The sequence below is a fragment of the Scyliorhinus canicula genome, chromosome 6 (genome assembly GCF_902713615.1).
Source record: "Scyliorhinus canicula chromosome 6, sScyCan1.1, whole genome shotgun sequence".
Classification (NCBI taxonomy): domain Eukaryota; kingdom Metazoa; phylum Chordata; class Chondrichthyes; order Carcharhiniformes; family Scyliorhinidae; genus Scyliorhinus; species Scyliorhinus canicula.
The window spans coordinates 177,364,780-177,388,694 of record NC_052151.1 but is presented as its reverse complement, the minus strand read 5'-3'; the positions used below and the strand labels follow the sequence as shown (position 1 = coordinate 177,388,694).

Here is a 23,915-nt window from a genome sequence, read left to right as displayed (position 1 = left end):
TGGTCTGCTTTAAAAGCCAGCGATTTAGCTGAGTGAGCTAAACAAGAAGCAACTGTGCTAACCACTGTGCTACCATGCCCCCATATTAATGGGAAGAGAATAACTAGGAAAAAAGAAGGGCCCATTAGGGACCAAGAGGAGTATCTGTGGGTGGAGCCAGAGGACATTGGTTGGGTGTTAAATGATTATTTCACATTTGTCTTCACCCAGGAGAATGAGGAGGCAGATATGGAACTCTGGGAGAGAGACTGAGGTTATTGAGCAAGTTGTCACAGGGATGGACAAGTGACTCTCACGTCAGTGGCGGGAAAACTAAGGGAGAAAATTCTGAAGGCGAGAAACTATCTCCACTTGGAGAAGCAAGGTTTGATCAGGAATAGTTAGCATAGCTTTGTCAGAGGGAGGTCATGCCTAACAAATTAGATTGAATTTTTTGAGCACATGACTAAGTGTGTAGATGAGGGTAGTGCACTTGATGTAGTTTACATGGATTCCAAAAAAGCATTTGACAAGATTCCACATGGGAGACTTATAAAAAAGGCTAATGCACATGGGATACAGCGAAACATGATGAGGTGGAGTCAAAGTTGGCTGAGCTGTAGGAGACAGAGGATGGTGACTAACAGCTTAGAACATAGAACAGTACAGCACAGAACAGGCCCTTCGGCCCTCGATGTTGTGCCGAGCAATGATCACCCTACTCAAACCCATGTATCCACCCTATACCCGTAACCCAACAACCCCCCCCCCCCCCCCCCCCCCCCCCCCTTAACCTTACTTTTTAGGACACTACGGGCAATTTAGCATGGCCAATCCACCTAGCTTCTTTAGTGACTGGAAACCAGTGTCGAGTGGAGTACCACAGGGATCTGTGCTGGGTCCCTTATTATTCGTCATTTATATAAATGACTTAGATGACTATGTGGGGGATACAATCAGTAAGTTTGCGGATGACACAAAGACACAAAGGTGGTTAACAGTGAGGCTGAGAGTCTTGGATTGCAGGAAGATATAGACGGGATGGTCAAATGGCCAGAAAGGTGGTAGATGGAATTTAATCCTGAAATGTGTGAGGTGTTACACTTTGGAAGGAACAATTTGACAAGGAAATGTTCAATGAATGGCACCACTGGGAATTCCTGAGGAACAAAGATATCTTGGTTTTCGCAAAGTTAGATTGGGCAGGGTTCTCTGGCCATGCCCGCCTGGTGACCGGAGAATCCCGCCCAGGTCAATGGTCTTTTCCATTGTCTGTCTCTCACCCGTGGCGATCTTGCGGTGGGCGGGGGGGAAGAATCTAGCCCTCTCCCAACACGGAGCTTCGGCCATTGTAAATACAGGATAGGACATTGTGTGTGGAATGTTATGCCCAATGAGCATGCTTCCAATTTTCCGGTTATAATTTAGTGAATCAGGCACATTGGCCTCCTGGCCCAGTCCACCCATTCACATTCAAAAGTAAGTAAAGTTGTCCACCAGGAACATTTGTCTCTTGTCGTCTAAAAGTGAATGCTGTCAATTTTAGTCGATGGACACTTAATGTATTCTTTTGAAGTTTCTTTGTTTGCTATTTTAGGGAGCCATTATGCACTTAAATGGCTGAACAAATATGTTAAAATGGCATACAGAAAGCTAAATGTTCATACATTCATGTTGGCAATATTAATTTTGAGATTCATATTTGTGATTACTTTATAATAATATAATCTTTATTATTGTCACAAGTAGACTACATTGTAGTATTTTTATTAACGCCTTGCTTTGAAATGTTATTTTTAATGTTCTTCTCTTGTGTGTGTATTCAGGAGACTGTACAACTGGGTGATGTATGTTCTCCTGATGTTCATCGTCTATATCCTAACTGTTGATGTCATATTGAAGAAGGATAGCCTTAGATACCATACAGAACAAATTATTGCAATTACCCTCATTCTGCTTTGGCTACGTAACTTGAAGTATCTCCAAACATTTCGGTACTTGTTTATAAATGTTCTTAGATTTTACATAGAATATAGAACAGTACGGCACAGAACAGGCCCTTCGGCCCTTGATGTTGTGCCGAGCATTATCCGAAACCAAGATCAAGCTATCCCACTCCCTGTCATTCTAGTATGCTCCATGTGCCTATCCAATAACCGCTTGAAAGTTCCTAAAGTGTCCGACTCCACTCTCACAGCAGGCAGTCCATTCCACACCCTAACCACTCTCTGAGTAAAGAACCTACTTCGGACATCCCTCCTATATCTCCCACCCTGAATCTTATAGTTATGCCCCCTTGTAACAACTACATCCACCCGAGGAAATAGTCTCTGAACGTCCAATCTATCTATCCCCCTCATCATCTTATAAACCTCTATTAAGTCGCCTCTCATCCTCCTCCGCGCCAAAGAAAAAAGCCCTAGCTCCCTTAACCTTTCCTCATAAGACCTATCCTGCAAACCAGGCAGCATCCTGGTAAATCTCCTTTGCACCCTTTCCAATGCTTCCACGTCCTTCCTATAATGAGGTGACCAGAACTGCACACAATACTCGAAATGTGGTCTCACCGGGGTCATGTTGCAGCATAACCCCACGGCTCTTAAACGCAAGCCCCCTGTTAATAAACGCTAACACACTATAAGCCTTCTTCATGGCTCTATCCACTTGAGTGGCAACCTTCAGAGATCTGTGGACATGAACCCCAAGATCTCTCTGTTCACATTCCTCAGAACCCTGCCTTTGACCCTGTAATCCACATTCAAATTTTTTCTACCAAAATGAATCACCTCACACTTATCAGGGTTAAACTCCATCTGCCATTTTTCGGCCCAGCTCTGCATCCTATCATTTTCCTTTCTTTTAATAAATTTAGAATACCCAATTCATTTTTTTCCAATTAAGGAGCAATTTGGCATGGCCAGTCCACCTACCCTGCACATCTTTTGGGTTGTGGGGGCGAAACCCACGCAAACTCGGGGAGAATGTGCAAACCCCACACGGACAGTGACCCAGAGCCGGGATCGAACCTGGGACCTCGATGCCGTGAGGCTGCAGTACTAATCATTACGCCACCGTGCTTAGATTTTCTGCGGGAGCAACAGGGCGAAGATTGGCAGAACCCTGGAAAAACTATTAAAAAGTGGCCTTTTATGTTGTTTGTCCAAGGGTTCCCATAAAAGGTATCATCGAATGCCAGGAGACTGGAAGAATCCTGTGGATATTTAGGGTCATTATTGTTTTCTTTAAGTCAGTGGTCTCCCCACAACTGAAAAACGTCATAAAGGTGAGGGGGGAAAAAACAAAGCTCTGGTAAGTAATTTTAGGAACATCATAAATATTGGAGAGCTGCCTGAGGCTTGGACTGCAAACAACAAAAAAAAGACACACACCTTGCCTCATATCACACATTATAAAAAATGTATGAGAGAATGGAGGCCATAAGAAATAGTCATTATGGATTTAAGAACAAAGGGCAGGTTCACTTGTCCTGAATTTTAAGGGGAGCTATGTTGTGGGTAGAAGAGAAGCATGTTTTGGAGAATTGATGATGCAGTTTTGGAGTGCTATCTCTAATAATAGCTATAGAATGTGACATCTTGAAAGGAAAGGAAAATTTGCATTTATATAGCACTATTCACAACCTCTAGTCTTTACAACTCTAAGCAGCTTTACAGACAACTAAGTACATTTTAAAGGAGAGTCACGACTACAATGTAGAGAATGGGACAAAACATTTTCACATAGCAGGGATCTCAGGATACATATATGTATCTCACTATTGATGACTTAGATAAAGGGGCTTAATGTTTTGTAACTAAATTTGTTGACAATAAAAGATAGATAGGAAAGAAATTTATTCGTAGGACCAAATTTCCATCTTGAAAGCAGGAATCAGGAATTGGGCCATTTACAAATGTCACAATTCCACCTCCTTCCCAGTAGTTCCCAAACATGCTTTCGCCAAGGTGGAGCAGGAGAAGAAGGCTGGTGTCGGGCTGAAGCCTATAGAAGCATGGCTGATGTGAAAGTGAAGGTGGGTGAATGCCAATGTAGGTAGGCTAAATAGCCCCGTCTCCATTTGCTCAGACATTGGCCAAGTTCAGTAAATAAGAATGCGGCCACTGAACCCTCAACGCCTGCCCCATCAATGCCCCCATTCATCCTCCTCACCATCCTCTCACCTCTCCATATCTACTCACCCAGTATCCACTATGTAAAAACCCACAAGCTCTATAACAATATTGGGAAGTCTGAGATGTTCAGAAAACTGTCAAAATAAACAATATTTCAAAAGAAACTTGAAAAATATCCTACTAGAACCCCATAAAACACTAGATAAATAAAATAATTCAAATCAAATTTATAAAAACCATATTAAGAGGTCATAAAGCTGTCAAAATAAGCAAATTCACAGACCCTTGGCAGCTATACCAACAACATCTGCTGAGCTGAATCTATTAGTGGGTTTTGCTATGGAAAAAAACATTCATGATGCGATTCCATTGCACAGCGGTGTCAACAAAACTTCCTGAGCTGAATATATTAAAGGTGAGGTCCCAGGAGAATAGCATATTGTGTTTGTTTGTTTAAGAAGGGTAGCAAGGATAATCCAGGAAATTACAGGCCAGTAAGCCTTACGTCAGTGGTAGGGAAATTATTGGAGAGGACAGGATTTACTCCCATTTGGAAGCAAATAGACATATTAGCAACAGGCAGCATGGTTTTGTGAAAGGGAGGTTGTGTCTCATTAACTTGATTGGGTTTTTTGAGGAAGTGACGAATATGATTGATGGAGGTAGGGCAGTGGATGTTGTCTACATGGACTTAAATAAGGCCTAAGACTGGGCCCCTCATGGCAGACTGGTCCATAAGGTGAAGTCACACGGGATCAGAGGTGAACTGCCAAGATGGATACAGGACTGGCTCAGTCATAGAAGATGGAGGGTAGCAGGGGAAGGGTGCTTTTCTGAATGGAGCACTGTGACTAGTGGTGTTCTATAGGGATCAGTGCTGGGACCTTTGCTGTTTATAGTATAGATAAATTACTTGGAGGAAAATGTAACTGGTCTGATTAGTAAGTTTGCGGACAACACAAAGGTTGATGGAATTGCGGGTAGTGATGAGAACTGTCAGGATACAGCAGGATATGGATCGGTTGGAGACTTGGGCGGAGAGATGGCAGGTGGAGTTCAATCTGGTCAAATGTGAGGTAATGCGTTTTGGAAGGTCTAATAAAGATGGGAAATATACAGTAAATGGCAGAACCCTTAAAAGTGTTTTTTTATAAATTTGGAGTACCCAATTCATTTTTTCCAATTAAGGGACAATTTAGTGTGGCCAATCCACCTAGCCTGCACATCTTTGGGTTGTGGGGGGAGAAACCCACGCAAACACGGGGAGAATGTGCAAAGTCCACACGGACAGTGACCCAGAGCCGGGATAGAACCTGGGACCTCAGTGCCGTGAGGCAACAGGGCTAATCCACTGTGCCACCGTACTGCCCTTGAACCCTTAAAAGTATTGACAGGCCGAGGGATCTGGGTGTACAGGTCCACAGGTCACTGAAAGTGGCAGCGCAGATGGAGAAAGTAATCAAGAAGGCATACGGCATGCTTGCCTTTATCAGCCAGGGCATGAGTATAAAAATTGGCAAGTCATGCTCCACAGCTGTATAGCACCTTAGTTAGGCCACACTTGGAGTATAGTGCTCAATTCTGGTCGCCATACTACCAGAAGGATGTGGAGGCCTTGGAACGGGTACAGAAGAGGTTTACCAGGATTTTGCCTGGTATGGAGGGCAGTAGCTATGAGAAGAGTTTGGATAAACTTGGTTTGTTCTCACTGGAATGATGGAGGTTGAGGGGCAATCAGATAGTAATCTACAAAATGAGGGCATGGACAGAGTGCATAGTCAGAATCTTTTTTCCAGGGTGGAAGAATTAATTACTAGGGGCCATAGGTTTAAGGTACGAGGGGCAAAGTTTAGAGGAGATGTGCGAGGGAGGTTTTTTATACAGAGGGTAATGGGTGCCTGGAACCTGTTTCTGGAGGAGGTGGTGGAAGCAGGTATGATAGTGACGGTTAAGATATGTCTTGATATACATAAATAGGATGAGAATAGAGGGATGCGGACCCCGGAAGTGCAGAAGGTTTTAGGTTAGATGGTCAGCGGAGGCTTGGAGGGCCGAAGGGCTTGTTCCTCTGATGTACTTCTCTTTGTTCTTTGAAGTCATTCAAAGAGTTCAGCCACCTGTTTAAACTTTGAACTGGTGACATGGAAATTAATGAAAAGATGAAAGAACAGTGGACAATTGACACAGTCAAATCTGAATTTCAACATTGTTCAGTGCAGAAGGGCACTTTATCCAATGGATAACATTGAATGAAATTTACATTTTCACACAATGTTGGTCAATTTAATGGTCACTTACTTTTTAAGGTTTGTTCTCACTGGAATGATGGAGGTTGAGGGGCGATCAGATAGAAGTCTACAAAATGAGGGCATGGCAATTTATCGTGGCCAATTCACCAACCTGCACCTGAACAAAGCCCTGTCATCACTTGCTGTATTAAAAAATGTAGATAATTTATCATACAGCATTAAATTGTGACATGGGAACACAAGAACACAAAACTTGGGAGCATAGGCAAATCAACCCCTCGAACCTGCTCCGCCTTTTGATACAATCATGGCTGATCTGATTGTGGCCTCAATTCCCCTTCCCTGACTGCCCCTCATAACCCACGACCCTTGCCAATCAAAAAATTAACTGAGCCTTGAATGTATTCAATGATCCAACCTCTGGAGAAGAGTATCCCACAGGCTAATGGCTGTGAGAGAAAATAAAATCTAATTGCAGTCTTAAGTAGAGAGCCCTAATTTTTACACCCTGTCACCTAATTCTAGACTCCCCCACAAGGAGAAGCATAATCTCAGTATCCACCTTGCTAAGTTCCTAGGATATGGGGCAGCATAGTGGCGCGGTGGTTGGCACTGCTGCCTCGTGGGGCCGAGGAACCAGGTTCAATCCTGGTTACTGTCCGTGTGGAGTTTGCACATTCTCTCCACGTCTGCGTGGGTATCACCCGCACAACCCAAACATGTGCAGGTTGTTGAATTGGCAACGATAAATTGCCCCTTAATTGGACAAAAAGAATTGGGAATTGCGTACGCTAAATTTCTATGATATATGTTTCATAAGGTCACCTCTCATTCTTCTAAACCAGGCTCGTCCAAGACCCAGCCTTGGGCCAGATGCGGCCCTCTAGCCATTTCTATCTAGCCCACCACATCCTTGGAGTCAACAATGAAGTCCCCAAGAATACCCGGACAGAACTTTAAAAAATACGCAAAGTCTGCTCATCCAATCACAGGCGGGTTTCTCCATGCATAGGCTCACCAGTGGCTGCCTATGTAGGATGAAACCAGCCCATGATTGGACAAGTGGGACAATATAATTCACGTGGGGCTAGAGAGGTTGGGTGCTCGGAGCAGATGGAGGGAGTGGGTGCTTGGAGCTGGGGGTTGTTGGGTTCTTGAAGTTGTTGGTGTAGGGTGTTCAGAGCTGGAGAGGGTAGGTGCTTGGGGGAGTTAGGTGCTTGTCTCTGGGGTTTGATACTTGTTACTGGGAATGGGGTTGGGTGCTTGGAGCTGGAGCGTCTTGGTATTTCAAGGTAGCCTTGAATGATCGCCTCGTCGGTCCGCAGTTCCTTCCGCTCGTTGCTCCGGCCCTTTCTGCCGCTTCTGCCTTCTCGCCAGCCCTTAGAGCTACCATTTGCCGGCATCTTCCTTTCTACTTATTCTTCATTGCTACCTTCCGGGTTTAGTGGAGTTATGGGTGGCTTTTTGAGCCAAAAATCCTTGAAATCTCGCTGTTTTGGGTCCGATTGGGAGGAGAGCCACCTGATGTGTGTCGGCTCAGCACATCATCACCACCAGAACCTAACCATCACCTTGACATTCGGTGGCATTATCATCTGAATCCCCCACAATCAACATCCTGGGGGTTACCATTAATCAGAAACTGAACTGGACTAGCCATATTGATACTGTGGCTACCAGGGCAGGTCAAAGGCTAAGGGTTTTACAGCAAGTAACTCACCTCCTGACACCCCCCCCCCAAAAAACCTGTCCGCCATCCTCAAGGCACAAATCAGGAGTGTAAGAATACTCTCCACTTGCCTGGATGAGTGCAGCTCAACGACATTCAAGAAACTCGGAACCATCCAGGGCAAAGGAGCCCGCTTGATTTCTATCAATCAATCCCTCTGCCACCTACGAACAGTGGCAGCCATGTGTACTATCTACAAGATGCACTGCAGGAACTTGCCAAGTTTCCTCAGACAGCACCTCTGAACCCATGACCACGACCTTCTAAAAGGACAAGAGAATCAGATACCTGGGAACCCCACCACCTGGAGGTTCCCCTCCAAGCCACTCACCACCCCAACTTGGAAATATATCGCCGTTCCTTTACTGTTGTTGGGTCAGAATCCTGGAACTCCCTCCCTAACAGCACTGTAGGTGTACCTACACCTCAGCGTCTGCAATAGTTCAAGAAGGAAACTCACCACCACCTTCTGAAGGGCAACTAGGGATGGCCAATAAATGCTGGCCTAATCAGCGACGCCCACATCCCACAAATGAATTTTAAAAATATTGCAAGGGGGTGGACTAAAAAAAATAGGGAAATCTTGCTGCATCTATATAGGGTCTATGAGATCACGAAGGCATTGTATATTGTTCTGATCATGTTAATTGAGTAGAGATATACCTGCATTGGAGGCTGGGACATTGAATATATTCACGACAGAATTTTGGTTTACAAGGGAGTCAAGGATTATGGGAAGCAGGCAACAAAGTGCAGTTGAGGCCACAAGCGTATCAGCCATGAGCCTATTGGATGGTGGAGTGGGCTTAAAGGACCAAAGACATATCCCTGCTCTTTTTTATGCTTCTATAAAAAGCCTCATGGGAATGTTGAGAGCAGAATAAATATGTTTTTCAATTTGGTGAAGTGAGAAGCACACATTTTCAGAGAGGTATTAAGTGTCTCTGAGTAATCAATCCTGGGACATGTATGTCTTCTTTCATGCAAAAAGCTGTCAAAGAACCATATAATTGATTTAGGCTTTGCTGACAAGCTTGTGAACAATGTCGGCCCATTTTAGTATACAGTTCCTGACTCAAAACCAGTGTTTTTCAAACTTCTTTTCCTGGGACCCACTTTTGGCAACCGGCTGACCTTCAGGACCCACGGCAGCCTACATTTGGGACCCACACAGTCACCCTTTGAAATATATGCCATGTTCACTTCCCTTTAATGCAAAAGAGGAGCTGCTTGGTCCCCTGGTCCTCACTATCTCACTCCAGTCAGGTTCACAGGAGGATGGGGCAATGCACATAACAAGTGCAGACTTCAGCCAGTTTCTTTGTGCCATCTTCACCTTTGCGAAAATGGAAAATCCAACTTGCACTTTTAGGTCATCATGAAGCGCAATAGCAACAAACTGTTTATTTTACTCAGCACTGGATACTCCTAGGACATGCTACTCCAGAGTGCTGGGAGTGCTCCGGGCTTTTGCCGCATTTTTGATATGCCATCACAGATCAGGTATTTCAGCGTAGTCTTTTAATTTGGAGTCAGCTCTAAGTTAATAACTGACTCTGGGGTCTTAACCTCAAAAGGAATTTTTCACCTGCAACCTAGCTTTCAAAATCTCCTCTCATTTGCCAGTACTTCCCTGTGCATAACACACATGGCCTTTGCATCCTCATTTGCATTTGCACAATTGACAAAACCATACCTCAAGAAATCATCTTTATACTGCTTTGTTCCCGCGTTAAGTGTCTTCTTTTTTTAAATTTTAGAGTACCCAATTCATTTTTTTCCAATTAAGGGGAAATTTAGCATTGTCAATCCACCTATCTGCACACCTTTGGGTTGTGGGGGTGAGACCCACACAGACACGGGGAAAATGTGCAAACTCCACACAGACAGTGACCCAGGGTTGGGATCGAACCTGGGGCCTCGGTGCCGTGAGGCAGCAGTACTAACCACTGCGACACCATGCCGCTCTGTTAAGTTTCTTCTTTGTAGGCTGTTAACCAGAGGCCCTCGATCTCTGTACAGAGTTAACAGTTGCACTGCTCTGTCCTGCACTGGACTCTCCTGAGCAGATTCAGTTGTGAAATCCTGTCTTGAAGGTACACTCTTTATTTGTGCCTCTGGGTGTTTCTTATTTGTAAGAAAACAATTAATCTTCACAGTCCTCTTGGCTTGCTTTCTAGCAGGTAGAAAATAGAAGAAACAGTCCTCTGTGATTTGGCACCAAAAGTATATATGTCAAGTCTTCACACAGGGAACGTGACTTGCTCACTGCTGCCGCTTCTGGCCTAAAGACTACACACAGCCTTATTTCTTCTTATTTAAATGGCGGCAGCAGCCGCCATTCTCAAAAAATTTCCCGTAGCGACCATCAGGTGCTTCACTATGATCGGGGCCATCGCGGAAACCCAAGATCGAACCCAAGACCCTCTCGACATCCACTCATTGGTTGTGATCCACACTGAAAATCTGTCTTCTAAACTGGAAGTAGTCTGATTGCATTGTCTCTCACCTAGTAACTACCAGCAATTCAGCCAATGATTGAATTTACCTCCTCAGTCATTTTTGGCTTGTATGTCCATTTTTAAAACTTCAGGTGATATTCCAAAGTTCCATATGTCCATACATAATTTGGGGTTTACCTGCAGCTCATGGCACCCTGCATCCACAGCACAGGTGGAGGCAGCCTGCTAAATGTGGCCTCCTGATGTCTGCAATGACCTTGGCGGACATTCTCTGCTGTCCCGAAGTCTGGAGGACCCCAACCTGATAAAGGTCCCTGCTCAGTGGCAGATGCACCCTCATCAATATGAGCAGCTGAAGTGGATGGGGTCGCAGGCAGAGGAGACTGTGAGTGGATGTACACTATTTGAGTGTTCTGAGTGGAGACCCCCTGGGTTGTCCGGCTGTTTCTCATTCTCTCTGTGGGTGTCCTGACTACTTGGGATAATGCACCTGGAGGGAAGTCAAGGTGCCTCATCACCCTGTCGCCCACATCTTGATGGTGCCCACCAGGATGCGTGATCATTTATTGTAAGGCTGAATGCAAATCCAGCAACACCTGCTGGAGCAAAGTCTCAATGGTCGTTGGCAACCTTCCCATGGTAGCTTGATGCACTCTCATGTCAGAACCATGGCATCAGATGGGTCACAGATGGACTCCATCATTTGATCTAGTTTGCCAAGTGACTGCCGAATCTCTGCTGGGTGTTCTGCTGCCGCATGTTGTTGCAACTCCAGCATTGTTGGCAGCTGCTCACAAAGATTCATCACCTGATTCAAACTGAGTAGGGATTCGTCTCCAGCAGACCTCTGAGTGCCGAAGACCTAGGCTGTTCCTCCCTCCCAACTGCTTCACAGACGTGGCAGTGAGGTGTTATTCAGAAAGTGACTTGGAGCCTAATCTAGAGCTGTGCTCCACCAAGGTGTTTATCTCTGAACTGGTGGATGATGTGGGAGAGTGCACTGATGGCTCCTACAGTGCTTCCTCTTTGGGCATGATCAGGACTTGGACTTATGGTGGGTACCTTGTAAGCCTCGATCTGCTGCTGCCTAGAAGATAGAGAGTGCAGTTTCAGTTGATGCGCATGAGCAATATAACACTGCATGTGACTCACTGGTGATTGACAGGATGCGATGGTGCTGTGATCCATACTAACGCATTAAGAAAATCTGATCTCCCCTTCCCCACAGGAGCGATCCCTGCCCTTCCCAGCCAGTTCAGCAGATGCCTCCTTTACTCATTGAGGAGAATGACTTGGCCATCCCTCCTCCAGTCTGCGTACTTCCCATTCTGTTGAATGCCAGCATGCCCTAGTTGAGAAAGAAAGTCACACGATGAGAACGAAAAGAACCAAGGTTGGGAAAGATGCACACTCTGTGTGTCAGAAGTCCTCCCCGGAAGGATCAGAGGATGGAGTGCAAGCAGCATGATAGGTGAGATAGTGATAAGACCATAAGACATAGGAGCAGAATTAGGCCATCAGGTCTGCTCCGGTTTTCAATCATGGCTGATATGTTTCTCATCCCCATTCTGCTGCCTTCTCCCCGTAACCCCTGATCCCCTTATTATTCAAGAACCAATCTAACTCTGTCTTAAAGACACTCAGTGATTTGGCCTCCAAAGCCTTCTGCGGCAAAGAGTTCCACAGCTTCACCACCTCATCTCAGTTTTAAAGGATCATCCCTTCAGTCTGAGGTTGTGCCCTCGGGTTCGACTTTTCCCTACTCGTGGAAATAGCCTCTCCACGTCCACCCTATCTACGCCTCTCAGTATCCTGTGTATCAATAAGATCTCCCCCTCATCCTTCGAAACTCCCAACGAGTACAGACCCAGAGTCCTCAACCGCTCCTCATATGATAACCTCTTCATTCCAGGGATCATTCTTGTGAACCTCCTCTGGACCCTTTCCAAGGTCAGCACATGCTTCCTTAGAAATGGGGCCCATAACTGCTCACAATACTCCAAATGGGGTCTGACCAGAGCCTTATACAGCCTCAGAAGTACAACCCTGGTCTTTTATATTAGCCCTTCGGACAATATGAGAGATTCCGTGAGACCATCAGTGGTAACATTTGTCACCTGCTAATGGTGGTGTGAGATCCCTAAAGAGGGTAGCCATTTGAGTGCACGGTGCCGGGATAAAAGTTTGACATTGGAGGAAGCTGAAGGATGACTTCCCCAGGTGGAGCCAATTAAATCATTCATTCTCTTCTTGCGCTGGATGGCATTTTGGGCAGGGTTGCCTGTCATATTGGCCTGCTCTGTGATAGCCTAGCAGGCCAGGAAAGTGAAGCTGGTGTCCTTCCTGGACCCAATATAGCGCATACCTGTGTGCCCACAATCCCCTGATCAAAGCCGAAAAGGCATTATGGCCTTCTTCTTGCAGGTTGCTGACATCTGTAACCATCTGGAGACAACTGTGGAGAGTGATATGTATATGTTTGACTGTTATTTAAATATGGCCATTCAACCCCACCAATTAATTGCAGGAGGATAAATGAGCACCTAACCCACCAGGTGATTTAGTTCAACACTATTCTGTAATTCTGTGGATTAGGTGGGCAGGTCAGGGCCTTTCATGCGTCGGTGCAGACTCAATGGGCCAAAGGTCCTCTTTTGCATTGTAGTATTCTGTGGTTCTGTGAACACTCGCCTGAGCATAATTAATGAGCTTCTAAGCACGAAATTAGCTGCAAGTTCTTGTAATTCTGAGCAGTGGGGTGGTCACCGCCAATAATCGCCACCACCACATTTAGTGGCAACCTAATGTTTTAGGTCGATGATCATGATCATTCTTTCTTTGTGAAGAGATTTTATTCCAAACATTAAAAAAATAACAACACCATATTCTAACAAAACAGAATTAACAGTTTGTACATTTTTCCCCCTTTAGTTCCCCTCCCCCTTCGCCCCCACCCAAGCGACGGACAGCTCCTCATCATGAATGGCACCGTACTTCAAAGCTCTCTTCCAAGGCTCCCCACCTTAAAGCAAACTTAATTTTTTCCAACAGGAGAAACTCCTAAAAGTCTCCCAGCCAGGCTGCAACCCCCAGCGGCATATCCGACCTTCGATTCAAAAGAATCCATCGCAGGGCAATCAGAGAGACGAAGGTCACAACATTGGCCTCCTTCCTCTCCAGCACGTCCAACCCCTCCAAAACCCCAAAGATCGCCACCATGGGGTTTAGCTTTACCTCGGCTCCCACTATTCTCAATCAGGTCCCAAACACTGCCTCCAACTTCTCGCAACCCCAAAATATGTGAACATAATTCGCCAGCCGCCACCCACACTTCTCATATCTATCTGTCACCCCCAGGAAGAACCCACTCATCTGAACCCTAGTCATGTGGACCTGTGTACCACTTTAAACTGAATCAAGCTCATTCTAGCACAGGAAGGAGTTGAGTTAACTTGCCACATCACCTCACACCAGAGCCCCATCTTATCTCCCTCCCCAACTCCCCTCCCAACTCCACTTAATCCTCTCCACCAGTGCCAAACCCTGCTCTCCCGACTACCACCCGTATATGCCCCGAACCTGCCCTCCCCCAGCTCATCTGGGAGCAACAGTCTCTCCAGCAGCATGTACTCTGGTAGTTCGGGGAACGTCAGTAGCTCATTACGTGCATAGCCTCGCACCTGCCGGTACCTAAGCTCACTTCCGCTTGGTAACGTAAACCTCTCCTCACAGAGTCTCACTCTCTGCAGATGACCTGCTCCTCTATGTCTCGAAGCCACAGGCTAAGCCTAATGCAGCTCAAAGTGGTACACAGAGCGCACCTGACCAGAACCCAAATGAGCAGGTTCTTCCCGGAGGTGGAGGACAAATGTGAGAGGTGCCAGAGGGGCCCGGCCAACCACATTCACATGTTTTGGGCTTGCCCCAAGCTTGCTGGGTTCTGGACAGCCTTCTCCAAGGCAATGTCCAAGGTTGCGGGGTAAGGGTGAAGCCATGCCCAATAGTGGCAATCTTCGGGGTATCGGAGCAGCTAGAGCGACACATGGGGAAGGGGGCCAACGCCCTCGCTTTCGCTTCCCTAATCACACGCCGGAGAACCCTGCTCGGCTGGCAATCAGCAGCACCACCCAAAGTTGCAGACTGGCTCGCTGACCTCTCGGAATTTCTCCACCTGGAGAAGATTAAGTACGTCATCCGAGGGTCAGAGGAAGGCTTCCTGGATACTTGGGGGCAGTTTGTCGGCCTGTTCCAAAATCTGTTCGATGCCAGCAACAAGGAGTTAGCCAGGGGAAAAAAAAGATGAAGAACCAAAGGACTGCGCAACCCGGAGAGGAGGGGGAGGGGATGGGGGGCGGGGGGGGGGGGGGTGGGGGGGGAGGGTGGATATCAGAAACCGAATCAGAGGGCAGCAAAATGTAGGTACAGTTAGTCAAATGAAGGACAAAACAAACCTCTCTGTAAGATAAATCAAACTAGCGCGGGCAAGAAAAATGTAATGTATATAAGCAACAACTGTTCATAAATATGAGAAAAGCCAATAAAAAGATTTTTTTTTTAAAAAACTTAAACCTCTCCTGCAGCTCATCCAACCCAGCGAATTTCCCCCTGGGAACCTATCCCTGGCCCACTTCAACCCCTCCTCCTTTCACTGTCTATTCATCCAATCCACTGCTCCCCCAGCATAATCCTGTGGTTCTCATATATTGGTGTCAGTACCAAAATGTGGCCCAGTTTAAAGTGCTTCCTCAACTGATTCCAGATCTTAATAGTTGACTCCATCACCGGACTCCCTGTGTGCTTCTTCGGAACCAACGGCAACGGGGCCGCCACCAAAGCCCTCAAACCCAAGTTCCTGCAGGACTCCTGTCCGACCTGATCGACTCCGCCCCCTCCACCTTCTGGTAAAAGGCCTTAGGGAGAAAAATCGGGAGGGACTGAAAGACAATCAAGAACCTTGGCAGCACATTCATCTTTACCACCTGCACCCTCCCTGCCAAAGTCAAGTGGACCATATCCCACCTTTTAAAATTCCCCTTCACCTATTTCACTAACCCTGTCAAGTTCCATCTATGTATTGTGACCCACTCATGCATTACCTGAATCCGCAAATATCCACACAGCTCCCTTGCCACCTTAAATGGTAGCATCCCCAGGTTTGCCCCCGGTTGCCACTTTCACGGGGATACCTCACTCTTCCCTACATTCAATTTATAGCCGGAAAAAAATCCAAATCTCTCCAATAAGCCCATAATTCTGCCCATACTTTCCAATGGGTCCGATGTAAACAACAGGTCATCCGCATACAATGATACCCGGTGCTCCCTACCCCCCTCATAATCTCTTGCCACTCAGCTGACAACCGAAGGTCCATCGCCAAGGGCTGTATCACCAATGCAAACAACAATGGCAACAGTGGTCAACCCTACCTTTTGCCCCCCTATGCAACCCAAAATCCCCTAAACTCATCTCGTTTGTTCAAACATTAGCCATGCTAGCCATGGGGAATGCATATAACAATTGAACCCACACCATACATTTTGGTCCAAACCCAAACTTTCCCAAAATCTCAAACAGATACCTCCACTCCACCCAGTCGAATGCCTTCTCTGCGTCCATGAGTACAATCACCTCTGGCTCCCGTTCCCCTTGATAGAGTCATAATTATATTCAGCAACCTCCTAATGTTCAGCAATTTTCCCGCTGCCAACAGCTCTCTTGTGGGGGCCACTGAGTAACTCCTGTCCACCTCAACTATCTTGTTTAATAACTGCTGCTGCTGCTCCCTCCTCCTCCTATCCCTGTGGTCTTTTGAACAAAATAATACCCCCTCGGACCACCGCCTTCAAGGCCTCCCAAAACGTCACTGCTCATACTTCACCATTCTGGTTGAGCTCCACATAGTTCTTAATTGCCACTCTCACACTCCCACAAAACTCCTTATCAGCCAAAAGTCCCGAGTCCAACCTCCACCCCAGACTCTGCACCTGCCCCAAACAAAGCCTCACTTCTAACCAGTGTGGCACACGGTCTGAGATCACAATCCCTGCATATTCTGTTCCTATCATCCCCATCAGCACCATCTGGCTCATCACAAAAAAAATCAATTCTAGAAAACACCCTGTAGACATGCAAGAAGAAGTAGTCCCTTCCTTACAGGTCCCCAAACCTTCACGGATCCACCACCCCATCCTTTCAATGAAAGGGCAGCACGGTAGCACAGTGGTTAGCATAGTTGCTTCACAGCTCCAGGGTCCCAGGTTTGATCCTGGGAAGACTGTGTGGAGTCTGCACATTCTCCCTGTATCTGCGTGGGTTTCCTCCAGGTGCTCCAGTTTCCTCCCACAGTCCAAAGATATGCAGGTTAGGTGGATTGGCCATGCTGAATTGCCCTAAGTGTCCAAAAAGATTAAGTGGGGTTACTGGGTTACAGGGATTGGGTGGAGCCATGTGCTTGAGTGGGGTGCTCTTTCCAAGGGCCGGTGCAGACTCGATGGGCCGAATGGCCTCCTTCTGCACTGTAAATTCAATGATTCTATGAACCCTTCCAGCTCTTTCGCCATCCTCAACCTTCCCATCGACTTAGGGTTCGACCTATCCAACCCCGACTCCGTTACACAATTAAACCCCCCCCCCCCCAACCCCATGATCAACTAGTGAGAATCCAGGTCTGGAATCACACCAGTAACCTCTTTACAAAATCAGCATTATCCCAATTAGCTGCATACACATTTACGAACACCACTGGCGTCCCCTCTAACACCCCACTCACTGTCACATGCCTCCACCATTGGGTCCCACACCTCCGTGGGCCCCACAACCCCTTTCTCTTGCTCAACAAAATGGCCACCCCCCCTTGACTTTGAATCAAATCTCAAGTGAAACACTTGTCCCACCTATCCCTTCCTCAGTCTCATCTGACCTGCCACCCGAAGATGCATCTCCTGCAAGAGAATCATCTCTGCCCTCAAGCTCTTCAGTTGCATGAACACCCAGGACCTCTTGACCGGCCCATTCAGCCCATCGACATCCCATGTCACAATTCTCACTGGAGCCTTATGTCTCCACACCTTCTAGTGTCTGCCATCACCACCTTTAGGCTCTGCCTCGCCCATTCCCACCAACCTGGAAACGTCTAAGATGGCCTCCCTGCCCCTCCCATCCTCCATACCTGCCACGTTGTATTCCCCCCCCCAAACCCCTCCTCCCGCCATTCTGCTTTCCCTCCCCCCCCATACTGGCCAACTATTGCAGCCTCTCATTCACTGGAATTGCTCTCTAGCGTGCCGACTCCCACCCGAAGGCCTTTTTCAACACTCCCACATTTCCCCCCCCAACACAACCCCAAAATGCCCCAACAGTACAACCCTTACAAAAACAATGTCAAAAAATACAAAAGACCGCCCGAAAAATGTAGGGGGGTGGGAGCAATCTTCCCTCCCTTACGAATTTAAAACTTCTTAACTTGCCCCACATCGGCAAACAATAACAAAACCCAACTTTCGCAGACACAACTCCTTCATCCCAAGTCACCATTCAGTTCTCCCCAGTTTATCTTTTTTTCCTTTATTCGTTCATGAGATCTGGGATCGCTGTCCGGCCAGCATTTGTTGCCCATCTCTGAGGGCATTTAAGAGTCAACCACATTGCTGTGGATCTGGAGTCACATGTCAGCCAGACCAGATAAGGATGACAGATTTCTTTCCCTAAAGGACATTAAGAATAATAATCTTTATTAGTGTCACAATTAGGCTTACATAACCACTACAATGAAGTTCCTGTGGAAATCCCCTGTTCGCCACATTCCGGCGCCTGTTCGGGTTCACTGAGGGAGAATTCAGAATATCCAATTCACCTAACAAGCACGTCTTTTGGGACTTGTGGAAGGAAACCGGAGCGCCCGGAGGAAACCCATGCAGACATGGGGCTGGTCTGGGAAGTGAAACAGATGGGTTTTTACAATAATCGACAATGGTTTCATGGTCGTCAATAGACTTTTTTAATTCCAGATTTTTTTTTATTGAATTAAAATTCTACCATCTGCCCTGGTGGGATTTGAACCCATGTCCCCAGAGCATCACCTTGGGACTCTGGATTACTAATCCAGTGAGAATATCACTTCGGCATTGCTCCTCCTGATAAAGTTATGATCCCTGATAAAGTCCTTCATCTACTCCAGTGTCCCAAAGTAATATTCCCGGCCATCAGAGGTTACCCAAAGATGGCTGGATTCAACACCCCAAAACAAATCTGTCACCGGTACAGCACTGTCTTGGCCTTTTTGAACCCTGCTCGCATCCTCTGGCCAACTCTTGCTCCAATGTCCTGATAAATCTGGATTTGTGTTCCCTCCCATTCACAGACCCATTTCACCTTGGTCCAACTCAGGATATTCTCTTTGTGCAGAAACCTGTGCATCTGCACAATCACTGCCCATGGTGGTTCTGTCACTCTCGGCTCCTGCCTCAAGGGCTGATGGGCCCAGTCCACCTTGTCATCTCCTCCACCAACCTGGCCAACATCCTCGCAACGTAGTTTGTGGCGCTTGTTCCCTCCACTCCCTCAGACAGACCCACAATTCGCAGTGTTTGTCGCCTGGATCTATTCTCCTGGTCCTTTACCTTAACTGCAGCGACTTGCACAGACCCCCAGGATCATCACCTCCACCTCCAAAAACACAATGCGTCACTCTGGTCAGACACTACCTTCTCCCTCATGGCTTGTCACCCCCTGTGTTTTGAGGCACTTTTCACCCGCTCCAGGGTCCTGCGAAAACGTGCCACTACACAATCACTCTACAACTTCTTCTTTTGCTGCTGAAACTCCTCTTTAATGAAGCCCATCAATTGCTCCATCTGCAGCTTTCCTGCTGTTGACCCTTCCCCCCTCCGTCATTTTCATAATTGGAACTGCGCCACGAGTCTCCTCCAATTCTTTCACCAGGTCCTTCAATGTCTTCAGCCGGGTCTGATAGCCCGTAAACATGCCCATCCAGGGGAGAAAACTTTCCCCTACACTCCCTGCTCCACTTTTCCAATGAATCTACCCAAAGCACGGGTGAAAAGGGCCAAAAGCAATACATTCAAGCACGAGCTGCCCTGTGTGCGGCCATTCACTCCATCGCCGCCACTGGAAGTCAGGTCGATGATCTTTCATTGGTTTTCTGATAAGCGGTGATCAACCTAAGATGTTAATTCTTGTTTCTCTCACTGTTGATGTTGCCAGACCAAATATCCAGCATCCAAAGCTCTTGTATTAGATTTACTAAGGAGTTAATTACTGGGCATAACTGAGTAGAGAGTGGCAGGGGTGAAATAAAAAATCTCAGTTTTCTGTTTGTTATGATGTGTTTGATAATAATTTAGATTTACAGTTGGAAAACCTGTTTTTCTTGTTACAGTTTTATTGGACCATTTATTCTGATGTTTCAGAAAATTGGCGTCTTTATATTGGAATACTTGTTTATATTTACTGAAATGATTATCGCATTTATATTGGCTTTCAGGATTATATTCATGGGTAAGTAGTTAAAATCAATTACAGAATCACAGAATAACTACGCCATTTGGCCCATTATGTCTGTGGCAACATTCCAAATGAGCAATGCACGTCACAGCATTCCTCATCTTCTCCCACTAACCTGCACATGCATACGTTTTAGAGAACAATACAATTTCCTCTTCAATGCTCAATTGAACCTGCCTCTATCACACTCTCAGGAAGTGCATTTCAGATATTAACATCTAACTGAGTGTAAAGTTTCTCATGTCTCAATTGTTTCTTTTGCCAATTACCTTAAATTTGTGCCGTCTTGTTCTCAATCCTTCCACCTATAGGAACAGATTTTTATTATCTACTCTCTCCAGGACCTCTGATGACTTTTAATGCTTCTATCAAATTTCCTCTCAATTCTCTCTTCTCAAAAGAAAAACTGTCCCCGCTTCCAATCTATCTGGCTCTATGCAGATGCTGACAATTGATTAGATATAGGATATTCCTGATTCACACTTCTCCCAAAACAAATGGATCAGAAATCTATTCAGAAACACACGTTAGTATATATAAATCAAACTTAAATGACAAATGACACCCAAACCCAATGCCTGCCAGGTCCTGAATGAGTTCAAATATGTCCTGATCAGAGAAAGGAGGCCACATAACTAATCAATCCTCTGGTAATGTACATCAGGACACAAACCACGTGGATAAAAGCCATCCCACCTGGGAGTTACATAATACCAGGATTAGAGGCAACTCAACAGCACCATGACCACTCCTATGTCTGACTTTCTCCAGGTGCTCTAAGTGAGCCACTCCATGCATTTAGATGATAAACCAGCACGTCCAGATTCTTCATCTGGGGATGATCGACAAACTTGAAGATGTCTCTCCTTTCAGCCTGACAACCAGGAAATGCACGTACACTCTCTGGAGTTGGCACCCCAGCCTTTATTGAGACATTTCTTGTTATTTAGAGAGTTTTATCTCACAAACACCATGCAAATAGATTAGTCAGCCTGTTCAAAACAACAAAGCATTATAATCATGCAGATTAAGTTAAAGTCTAGATCCTAATATGCTATTATCAAGTGAATTGGATTGTGGTGACCCTGTCATTGTTCTGCATTAATATTGGTGTCATCATTAGCAGTTATTTACTCAGTATAGCTGACTCATAAAAAGCTTGTATTTTATCGTTTAGTATTAATGAAATTATTTAGAATATATTTTAATAATAGTTATTTGGTAGTTTAAGGTTTTCATTATTTAATCTTATTTCACTACCTGTAAATTAAAAACAGTTTGGAAGGGAATTAATCATTCATACATGATCTCATAGACTCTAACAGCCGGGTCGCGCCAGGTGCGAATCCGAGCGAGTCGATTAGATCGGGGGAGAGTCCGATCTCGGGAACCACGCCAAGTGCATATCAGTTTCTGATCTAACCAGCCCACACCCGTGAGCGCAATCTGGATCCTGCCGTGCATGGCAGAAACCAATAATCACCAGTAAAGGTCAATTTCCATCCCATGAATGGGCAGGGCCCTCCATCTAACGGCCTACCAACATCCCTCGTGAACGGACACGCGAGCACCGATTTATATTGGTCCATACAAATGTGGACCAGGCGTCACGGCACCTGGGAGGTCTTCCAGGCCATTGGGTGGTCAGGGATAGGGCAGGGTGGCCCCCTGGGCTTCCCCCTGAAACATGAGCCCATTAGCATTGAAATGCTGGGACCTTGGCACTGCAAAACAAGTAGAAGCTCTCCCAGGGTGGCACTACCAAGGGTCATGGCCTGAAGGGGGGCTGTGTGCATTAAATGAGTGTCTAGGGGTGTTATGAATGGTGGGTGGAGGGATAAAGTTGGGTATGAAGGGGCCTCTGAAAGGTTAGGGGGTGAAGGGTGGGGGCCCTGCAAGTGGTGCCCGAAAGGGGGCTTGGGGAGGTCTGTAAAAGCCACCCAATTCGGGGTGCCATCACTTAGGGGATTGTGGGGCAATGCCCATTGTGTGTGTGTGTGTGGGGGGGGGGGGGGGGGGGGGGGGGGGGGGGGGGGTGTCATTTCCCTGGGGGGGTGTTTGGGGACCCACAACCTCACTTAGCGATTGGGGCAACCTTTCAAAATGGTGGCCTGGTTTCAGAGGAACCAGTTTGGCCAGCTAGTTCAGCACCCCACTGTTGAAAATAATTCTAAGCATGGGTTTGATCAGAGAGAAACTTCCCAGGGCGCAAAACAGTGACTAAGTGTGGTTAGATAGCGGTGGGGAACCCACTAACATAGCCGGGGGGGGGGGGGGGGGGGGGGGGGGGGGGGAGTCCCAGCAGATCCTGCCATAAATGACACTCAGAAACTTTTCTGGTAGATTGCACCCATAGAATCCCTACAGTGCCGAAGGAGACCCTCCAAAAGAGCACCCTAACTGGGCCCACTCCTCCACCCTTTCCCTGCAACTCCATAACCCCACCTAAGGGACAATTTAGCATGGCCAACCCAGCTAACCTGAATATCTTTGAACTGTGGGAAGAAACCAGAGTACCCAGGTGAAACCTGCAACAACACGGGGAGAACTTGAAAACTCACCACAGTGAGACTTTTAGTGACAGTGATGTGCTGAGCAGGCGCACATCAGGTGGCTGTCCTCCAGAACATAACGAACAGGCACCTTTTAGTAAATTTTGCCCGAAGATTTGGCAGTAACTCACCCTTAATCGAGAAAGGGAAGGAATAGAGCCAACATGCCAGAGGGGTCGAAGGGATGACATGAGTAGAGCACACAAGCAACAGGCGGACGAGCCGGCGAACCCATGAGACGAGGGGGCACAGCCACCCAAGACAGAGGGAGACCAATGATCCAAGCATCAACCCCACCCCCCCTCCACCAACACCACCACTACCACCACCTGGAGATGGATGAAAGACATTCCTTATGAAGGAACTGGCCGTGATGAGAGAAGTGATAAAGATAGAAATCCAGGTGGCGGTAACAGGCGATGGTTTCCATACAAACGGTGATCGATGAATTGGGGAAAAAGGTGGAGGTGCAGGAAAAAAAAATCCAGGAGCTGGAGAAGGCGTCAACACCAGAGTGACAGGATTTTTGCCCTGGAGGCAGTAATCAAAAACTTGGTGGCAGCCCAGGACTGCTTGAAGGGGAAAGTTGAGGACCAAGAGAATAGGTCCCAATGGCAGAACATTGGAATTGTGGGCCTATCAGAGGGGCGAGGGCAGGGACCCGACGGGCTACGTCTCCCAAATGCTGGTCAACCTAGTCAGGCGAGATAGCTTACCCAACCCCCCCCCCCCCACGGAAGATCGACAGAGTGCAGAGGTCACTCAGGCCAAAATCGAAGGCGGGGGAACAACTGAGGGTGGTCATCAACACCAGGTATGTGGGAGGATCCTGAGGTGGGCGAGATAGACCAAGATAAGTAGCTGGGAAGGACACAGAATCCAGGTCTACCAAGACATTGGGGTGGGCTTGGTAAGATGCAGGGCCAAACTTAACCAGGCAAAATCAATCCTGTAAAGAACACGGTAAGATTCGGGATGCTGTTCCCACTTAGGCTCTGGATCACGTTTTAGAATAATAAACACTACTTCAACACCCCGGCGGAGGTGGATGAGTTTGTTCGGTCAAATGGCCTGGACGAGGGGCAGACAAGGTAGCGATGAAGGCGAAGCAGAGGAGGAAAGAGAGAGAAAGAAATCTAATGGACACATGATATGTTTTCATGGCCTATGCTGCCTCACTTTGATCAGGAAGGCCAGGTCACAGGGAAAGGTGAGGGCAGCGGAACGCAGTGAGGGTGAGACATAGGCAGAGGAAGCAGACAGATAGCGGGCATAAGACAGAGGTAAGA

At 46.8% G+C, this 23,915-nt stretch overlaps 1 protein-coding gene across 2 annotated transcripts in view; it reads left to right on the top strand.

Moving 5' to 3' along the window:
• The window catches only part of LOC119967674 (transient receptor potential cation channel subfamily A member 1-like), a 311,686-nt gene that overhangs the window by 251,780 nt on the left and 35,991 nt on the right, over window positions 1–23,915 (top strand). For both annotated transcript variants that reach the window (XM_038800496.1, XM_038800495.1), the window contains 2 exons: window positions 1,806–1,973; window positions 19,950–20,068. In XM_038800496.1, the coding sequence (XP_038656424.1) occupies window positions 1,806–1,973; window positions 19,950–20,068 (287 nt within the window). The remainder of the gene's footprint in view (window positions 1–1,805; window positions 1,974–19,949; window positions 20,069–23,915) is intronic.